Genomic DNA, 9,162 nt, shown 5'->3' with positions numbered 1-9,162 from the left:
ATTCAGGGGAGAAATTGTGATGGTAATCCAGGGACTAAGCCAACAGGTTTGTGTCTGAGAAGATGCTCAAAAAGGGTTTCCAATGAGAAACGGGAAGTAAAGGACGTGGAGAATGAGCCAGTCCAGGAGTAAAGTGGGCTGTGCAAAGAGAGGTACAGACACCTCAAGATGGGATTCAGGGCCTTTGCCCAAAACCTCTCCAGAGCCACCACTGTTTCTCTTACAGTCGGTCCTGGACTCCCAATAGGAATGGAGTCCTGGTGGGAATCCTCAGCGACAAACCAAGTCAAAAAAATGCAGAGTTCTTCAGTATTTTTTTAACTCTACCCAGTCTAGAATAGAGGAGTCAAGAAGATCATAAAACAATCCAGGACAATGTAATTTATTGGTCCTAGTCTCCTGGGTGGAGCTGGAATCAGAAAAGAAATGAAAACCTGTTTATGTAGCATCTTTGTAACTTGAAGGGAAAAGTAGATGCTAAAACATTTTTCATAGCACACAGAGGATAATGCAAAGTAAGCTCCAAGTTTACTATGAATGTGCTGTGTTGAACTTTTGCATTAAGTTCTCTACTGAGTTAGGGCTTTGAAACAGATGTGAAGAAGCCATAAATTATGGCTTCTTCCCCCAGCTTCCCACAGACCCTCCTTATAGTCTCCAGTGATCTTCCCCCTGCTGTGTCCAGTGGATCTGTCTGAATCCTCATCTTCCTTGACCTGGATGCTTTTGACCATGCCCTCATCGAAACTCCAGCTTCTTTTGACTTCTGAGCATCTCTACTTCCCTCTCCAATTGCTTATGATCAGATGTCCTCTCTGTCCTTAGAGACCCAGCTAAATCAAAGCAGAGGCTCATGTCAGGCAGTTTGAAGAGCTGCAGGCCCGCCTCTGTCATCTCCATCAGTGGTTCCCAAGGTTTTTTCCTGCACTCACATCTTCCCCTTACAGTGTAAACAACTCCCACAGCTCTATTATTGTCTTTATTTAGGTAACTCTCAACATCTCTCCCAAATCTAGTCATTCTTTCCCAGCTCTCTCCACTGGAGACCCACTGTTGTTTCGTTTTCTAAATCTCAAAAACTTACTCATGTTGACTATCCTAGGTATTCTATCAGTACTAGTTGCCTTCCTTCCCTCTACTTCCAATCAGCTTCCATATCCCAGGCTATGCCTCTGAAATCCACCCCTCCCCTGCCCCATCACCCCCCCACCTCCACCTATCTCAGTCCTTGCTGTCTCTCACCAGCCTCCTGATTGATCTTCCTTCCTTCCCACCCAGTCCCACCAACTTCTAGGATCATGACTCAGCCTTAGAGATCCTAGGTCTACCTTCCTTACAAGCACATCTTACAGGTAGCCACTCAAAGCACTGCCAGATGTGGTCCTCCTTAACTATTTTGCAGTTTCATCTTCTGCTACCACATTTATCCTCTGCTCCTGGCTAGGAATTGGTCTGTCAGGCTCTAAACACATCCCTGGTTGCCTCATCTCCTTACCAGGCAAAATTCATGCCTAAAAAAACTTTCCCTGTTCTCAGACCTGCACACACTCATCCATCCAAATGTATCCCATCAAACTGTATTTCAGAATTATGCTCATATCATACAGTAATTGTTTTTTTATCTTTTTCTTAGCAGTAATTCTTTGTTCTTTTTTAACCTTTTTTTAGTGATTTATAATCATTTTACAATGTTGTATCAAATTCCAGTGTACAGCACAATTTTTCAGTTATACAGGAACATATATATATTCATTGTCAAATTTTTTCTCCGTGAGCTACCATAAGATCTTGTATATATTTCCCTGTGCTATACAGTATAATCTTGTTTATCTATTCTATATCTATATCTATTGGTGATGCAGGTACAGCCAAGAGATTGAGAGGAGAGAGTAGCTCCTCTTTGAGCAGTTTCGACAAAAGCTAGTCTTCACAGTTAGGGAGAATCCCAGTCTCTCCCTTCCCACCCTCCGCCTCCCTAGCAACCACAAGTTTGTATTCTATGTCTGTGAGTCTATCAGTAATTGTTGATTGAAGTTGCAACTATGGGAAGTATTTAAAGTTCTAATTACCTTCCCCTGAATCCTCATTAGTGTTACTGTTCCTTATTTATGCCACTTACAGTGTTCCATGATTTACACTAAGCTTTACTTAGGTGAAGATATAGTCTCTCTTGCAGGGCCTACGGTCAACGACACAGGCAGACAAAATTTACATGAATAGAATGTTTGGGTTTTCAAAGCTTTGATCGAGTGCTACCTCCTTCTTGGAGTCTCTTCCTAACCCTTCCTCACACCTCAGAAAGTCATTATTCTTTACTTACACCTTTCTTGAGCCACATTGATATTTGTATGACAGTTGTCTCTTTGTCTTATCCACTCTAGACTGTAAACGTGCTGTGGGCCAGGACTGGGGTTCACTTATATGTGTGTTCTCAGCCCCCCACATGGTACTGGCACACACAAGGGATGATTGACTGCACTTGTGTCAGTCAGCATTCAATCAAAAGAACCACTAAAATGTTGGCCAATAGAATGGAAAGTGTTGAATTCTGAGATGAAGCAAGTGTGGGGTGGGGTAGAATTAATGTTTGCTAGTTGAGACCATTGGCCTTTCCTAGAATTTAGGAAATGAAATGACAAAGCAGTTATGGAAGAACATTATAGATATGAGCAAAGACCTAGAGAAAAGAATAAACTTGAAGAGAGGGAGGTAAAGAGAACACTTGTCTGCAGCAAAGGACCTTCAGATGACAAAGTGTTGGGTATAACAAGTAGGAAACAAGATGGACCAGTTCGGCAAAGATAAGTTTTAGTCCAATTCAATGTGATGTAACATTTTGATACCAAGTGAAACTGTCCTTTGTATGAAGACCCAGAACTTAAGCAGAGGTGAGAGCAAGATTGGAAGTCATTAGCATAGACGTGCTAGTTCTCCCTGAACAAGGATGTAACCGGGATGCAGAAGGAGAAAAACAGAAAGTCAAGGATCTAGGCATTTCCTGCATTTGATAAAGAAAGGGGAAGACAGACTAATCAGGAGGCCAAGAACAGGTAGTTGGAGATACAACAAAAGGATCCAGAGTGTGAAGGGTGATGGAGATCATTGAAGGTACCTTTTGAGGGAAGGGCAGGTCTCTATATTGGTGATGCAGATACAGCCAAGAGATTGAGAGGAGAGAGTAGCTCCTCTTTGAGCAGTTTCTACAGAAGCTAGTCTTCACAGTTTGGGAGAAATGGAAGCAAAGAATTCTAGACTGATGGGGTGGGAATGAGAGAGACCTGTGAGATTTGGGGAGGATTCTCACAGTTGCAGCCAAGGCAAGAAGAACATGAGTTTTAAAGACCAAATTTTCTGCATGGTCTCCCTTGGTGGGAGCCTCCCAGGAGGACAGCCCTCCCTTTCCATCAGTATTTACCAGTGAAACATAATGGCTGGCTTGGTTGCTGAACCCTTGTCATCCCCCTAATGAAGAGGTATTTTTATGAAACAGTCATGACAAGTACTTTACAATGCATGAATACAAATGAGAAACACGTTTACTATGCCAGAGAAATAAAGTTTATTGGGGAGTAAATGAAGTAGCCTCCTTGCATTCCAGAGAATACCAAAGAAGCTAGGAAAGCAGGGAACATAATACGTACAGGAAACGCCCTAAAGTAAAATCTGTAGCTCAGATTACAGAAAGCTGGACGTCTTCAGAGGTAGAGACTCAACCTTTGGCAAGAGGGAGTTTTCCAGACACTGGAAGCTGATGATGTGTGTCTTAGCTCATGGGTCTGGGGAGCGTCTCCGTGTGTAGAAATATCACAGCTGGCTTGACGAGGGATCCAAATGGTAACTGAGCTCCAGCAAAGGCAGGACCTTTCCTGTGCTTGATCTAGGCTCCATTGTCAGTTTCAAAGAGGATGCAAGTTTTAACAGGAACGCTTTTGAGAGCAGGGCCTGCAGGAGTTGCTACTAGCGTTGGTGGTGGCACATGGGTTGCAGGGGAGCCTGGGAGGACACAGAGGTTTAGAATGAGTTGGGGAGAGGAACTGAGAGAGCTGGAAGGTGCTTAATGAGACACATCTGAATTCTCAGTTCAGGCTGGAGTTAGTTGGAATCAAATTTTATTGTTACTGAATCCCTCTCCCTGTCCCAGAATGCCATGTGCAGAGGTAAAAAATTATCCTTTTGAGAAAAAATTATATACCTTATGAGTTATAATGAGAGTGTTATGAACAGCTAGCAAGAATTCATGATAAGGAAGAATAAACTGAGATGAAAAAAATTTTTTGAATTTTCCTTTTGAAAAATATTATCTCATGTTCTTGAGATCTCATGGAATGTAACACAGTCTGCCTTCCCCAACAGTTGAGTAACAGTCTCTACCAGCATCCCTCCACTGTTAGCTCTCTGAGGCGGGAGAGGAATGCCCTTCACCTTTGAGCTTCCACATCTACTAAACTGTCAGAATAGACACTCCATGAACTTGTGCTATTTGATAAGTTGAAAATACGGCCAACATGTGTGTGCCCACAATGTCATATGGTCCCACCACTCTTTTTTCCAAAATTCCTTCCCCTCGTACTCACTTGCAGTCCTCGCTCTCCAGCAGCCCCCGGTACGTGTTGATCTCACATTCCAGCCGAGCCCGGACGTCCAGCAGCACCTGGTACTCCTGGTTCTGCCGCTCCAGGTCACTCCTGATCTCCGCCAGCTGGTGCTCCACGTTGGTGATCAGGCCCTGCACCTGGGACAGCTGGGAGCCATAGCGGGCCTCCGTCTCTGTCAGCGTGTTCTCCAGGGAGTTTCTCTGCACAGGAGAAGGTGAGGAATGTCACAGAGCTGCTCCTTAAAGGGCTTCTCCATGGGTTCCAAAGGAGTCACAAGCCTCCAGAGTTAAGGAGAGCCTGGCCCCAAGGGCATCCCAGTGACTCCGATCCCCCGACCTCACCTTCTCACCAGGAGGCTGAACAATACCCACCAGGTTGTGCTGGGCCTGCAGCTCCACCTCCAGGGCGTTGACCGTGCGTCTCAGCTCGATGATCTCTGCCTGGTTGGACTGCAGCTGCTCCGAGCTGGACACCACCTGCTTGTTCAGCTCCTCAGTCTGAAACACCAAAGGGAAGAAGCCAGGATCAGACCCTGCCTGAAGGGCCCCGAGGGGCCAAGGGCACTGAGTGTCCACATGCTGAGATGCCCACCTGCCTGGCGAACCATTCCTCCACGTCCCTGCGGTTGGTCTCCACCAGGGCCTCGTACTGACTCCTGGTCTCGTTGAGTACACGGTTCAGGTCCACGGTGGGGGCGGCGTCCACCTCCACATTGAGGCGGTCTCCGAGTTGGCAACGCAGGGTGTTGACTTCCTGATGGAGGAAGAGAAAAGAATGAACCCACAGAAATGGATCTGCCATCTTCCTACTGTAGCAAAGTGAGCACATCCTACCCAAAATGCATGGAAAAGAATAACATGATCATTCACAGACAATGAGAGGGATATTGTGCAGGAATAGACCCAGATAGGGATCACATCAATTCCTTTCCCCAAAGAACTTAAATAAGCTCACATTCCTCTAAGTCTAAGTCCAAACTCCGTGGCATGTGCACATCTTCCCATACTTCTCATCACATGCCTGTAGTTACTGCCTCCCCATCCATACTCAGGAATACCCTGCTCTGCCGCTTCTGGGCCCTTGCTCAGTCCTCCCCTCAGACTGGAACACTGAGTATTAAACTCCTCCTCCTTCCTGTGACATGCCTCTGAGGAGGGTTCCCAATCTCCCTTCAGGCAGACTGGATGGTTCCAGAGCTTGGGGTTTATATACATATAAATATTGTTTATACATAACAAATGCTTCTGTAATAAAGTATCCATTGTGCAAGTCTGACAGTCAAAAGATAAATCAAAACTTCCCACTCTTAATGCCCACCCTGGAAGACAAACAGCAAAAGTGTGTTTTTACTATTTAAAAGCAGCGGGTCATTGCTAAATGCCTCAACTCGAGGTGGTGGAATAAGATTGGACACAGAGTTTGAAACTTCCTTGGGGTCCAGCTGCCTCCCTGACCATCCCAGATGCCCACACAGGATCACGGTCATCCTCATGACACGTGGGAATGTTTTATTTTTTTCTTTTTTTTTTTTCCTCCATCCCTACCACCAAGTTCAGGACCTGACAGTGACCAGCAGAGAAAAGGCGTCAATAAACGGATGTCCTTCCCCAGCATCTCCAACGCCGTCTGACCCTCGCAGCTCACTCAGCCCACGGTATGGCGCTAGCATCACTCCTCCCTGAACTGACCTTCTTCAGAGAAGGGTCCCAGCCCAGGGAGCCTGATGGCAGCAACTACCAGATTCCTGTACGAAAGGCTCAGCTCTGAGGCCTCTTTTTCCCTTCTCCTCTCACCTGTTCATGGTTCTGCTTGAGGCAGAGCAGCTCCTCCCGCAGGGACTCCACCTGGGCCTCCAGGTCAGCCTTGCACAGGGTCAGCTCGTCCAGGATCCTGCGTAGGCTGTTGATGTCTGACTCCACCAGCTGCCGTGAGGAACGCTCCATCTCGTACCTGCACACACAGGAGGCAGTGGGAGGATGAGCCAGGGAGGTAGCCCGTCTCCCTGCCCCATGTCTTGTGTGGATGGGATCGGCCTGGCTCTCTTTGCACTGACACAGTTTTCTGCCACTTCCCTTCCACGCTTCCCACGAGCTCTATATGGACAGGCTGGAGAGGCCCCAGATTCACCCTGACGCCAGAAGGCCCCCATGAGATGGATTCTTTCACTTCTCTCAATTTTGTTGGTTAACATACTACCAGATCCATCTTTTTCCCTGAGAACAGTTAATTTCTGAATCTGGGGGTTTAAGGCCTTCCAGGAAGAGCAATTAAGGCTGAAGATCAAACAGCACATGAAACCGGTTTTACAGCCTTAAGAGGAAAAATTAAAAGGGAGACATGGCTTCCTCTTCCCTTCTAGGCAACGTTAGGCCCACGGGGCCATGAGAGAGAATCGGGGCCTTGGAGGTCACCTAGCCCAAAAATCTCAACGTACTTGGTCCTGAAGTCATCGGAGGCCAGCTTGGCATTGTCAATCTGTAGCACCAGCCTGTCGTTCTCAGACTTGGCACACAGAATCTGAAAACAAGATTCTACAGTGAGGACCACTTGAACTTGAGCGTGTCTTTTTGTTCAAAGTCAGGAAGCTGCTGCTGTGCCCCTCAGAGCCCAGCCCCTCACCTTCTGCTGGAGCTCCTCGATGGTCCGGAAGTACGACTGGTAGTTGGGACACACCAGGGGCTCCTGCTGCTGGGACCGCTCCCGGATGCGGCTCTCCAGCTCCGCGTTGTCCCGCTCCAGCTGCCGCACCTTCTCCAGGTAGCTGGCCAGGCGGTCGTTCAGGAACTGCATGGTCTCCTTCTCGTTGCCATTGAAGGCGCCCTCGCAGAACCAGTTGCAGCTGCTCACGTTGGCGGGGATGTTGCAGGCCCCGGGCAGGGTGCAGCCGTGACAGCTGGGGGGCACGCAGGGCCGGGAGGAGCAGCCGGAGTGGCAGCCCACGTTGGGCAGGCAGCAGCTGTAAGGCATGGTGCTAGGAGAGGTGATGGAAGAGGAGGTGACCCGACGGAAGTGGAGGTGGGTGAGGTTTGAGTCTCTCCTCCCTCCATGGTCCTTTTATACCCTTCATGGTGGGTGGGGCCTGGGCATACAGCATAGTTTCCTTTCCTAATGCTTCAGCTAATTTTTTTCTCCAAAATATGCTAGTTAGATACCTCCAAAGAGTCCCCCCTCAACCCATAAAATTATTCCATTCAGCTTGTGTCACACCAGGTTCTTCCTGGGTGCTAGTGGTTGGTGATATCAGAGATGGCTTCCAAGGAGGCAGAATCATCACAGCCCCAAGTTTCTCTCCCCATTACTCAGAAGGGAGGACAGCCAGGGACATGGGGTGGAGTTGTTTAGGAATCAGGAATTCCTCACCCATGAGGTCCTGCCCCTAGACTCCCTGGAAGATGAGTCTGGAGTGAACAGTCTTCTCGAGCGTATCTTCTGTCAAGTCTGCCCACATTTCACTGTTCAGTTCACCCTGTCCTTCTAGCAGAAATTCATCCTGTGTTAACTACACGGATGCTGAGCTTTACTCAGTGAGAGTATTAACTAGGGCTTAGCGAATTTGTCAACACCTGGAGAGGTTGAAAATACTTGAGTGTTCATGGTTGGAAAATGAAACCAGCTGGAGAGATGGGCGTAGCCCTGAGCCAGAGATCAGTATGTGACACCCCACAGTTCAGGCTGCTGCCTTTTTGGTAAATCAAGTTTTATTGGGACACAGCCAGGCTGATCCATTTAGGTGTTGTCTAGGGCTGCTTTGTGCTACAATGACAGAGTTGAGTTTTTGCATCAGATACCATATGGCCTGCAAAGCCTAAAAGATTCACGGTCCTTTGCAGAAAAATTTTACCAGCTATCACTGATGCAGTAATCTCCTTAAAGGTGAGCATGAGAAGAAATATCTAGAAGGAAAATGAGGGTCGGGATAGGCCACAGTCAGTGTGGACGTGAAAATGTGGTATATTACCTCAAACTCAACGAGAAAGGAAAACCAGAATCAGGCATTCAGAGCCATCTCTGTAACCACAGTAACCTCTTCTCAAAGTCTCTGGAACTTTCTCTTGCCTTTTTCTTAGACGTACTCCTCTTTACAAGAGCACTGAATACCCCTAAAGGTGTGACTCTGCCAGCCTGAGATGCCCCAAACAAGTCACAGAGCCCATGAGAGTGTAGCTTGACCCCATCATTCCTGAGCAGTGATGACAGCACACCTCTGGGATGATACTCTTTGATCCTTCCAAACCCTAGGGAGTCTCCCCCATTGCCCAGTAATGAATATTAACAAAGTAGCCTCCCCCATTATCACCTTCTATTCCCTGTCACTCTGCTTGTCCTTTGTTCCATAGAGAAATGAAATCGTGGTTCAGAAAGAAGTCCAAAAGATTATTCCTGGAACACAATATGAGGCACTTCAATAGGCTGTGTCTGGACCTTAACAGCAGTGTGGGAGAAGCAGAAAAAAGCCCATGTTTGAAACTGGATGACCTGGCTTCACATCCTCACTGACAATATGCGCTCAGGTAAGTCAGTTTCCTTTTTGGACTCTTCTTTTCCTCATCTCATTAATAGTAATGCT

The 9,162-nt window shown here is 47.2% G+C and overlaps 1 protein-coding gene across 1 annotated transcript; it reads right to left on the bottom strand.

The window, feature by feature from the left end:
• Positions 1-3,535: 3,535 nt before the first annotated feature.
• On the bottom strand, positions 3,536-7,631 carry KRT34 (keratin 34). Its single transcript, XM_045505110.2, has 7 exons — positions 7,215-7,631; positions 7,030-7,112; positions 6,389-6,545; positions 5,187-5,348; positions 4,967-5,092; positions 4,575-4,795; positions 3,536-3,993 (listed from the first exon to the last, which is right to left on the bottom strand). Exons 1-7 carry the CDS (start codon positions 7,560-7,562, stop codon positions 3,915-3,917), a joined length of 1,176 nt encoding a protein of 391 aa, XP_045361066.2. The 5' UTR covers positions 7,563-7,631; the 3' UTR covers positions 3,536-3,914.
• Positions 7,632-9,162: the final 1,531 nt, after the last annotated feature.

The sequence above is a fragment of the Camelus bactrianus genome, chromosome 16 (genome assembly GCF_048773025.1).
Source record: "Camelus bactrianus isolate YW-2024 breed Bactrian camel chromosome 16, ASM4877302v1, whole genome shotgun sequence".
Lineage (NCBI taxonomy): Eukaryota > Metazoa > Chordata > Mammalia > Artiodactyla > Camelidae > Camelus > Camelus bactrianus.
The sequence above is the reverse complement of the archived record's forward strand: the minus strand, read 5'-3'. Positions and strand labels throughout refer to the sequence as shown.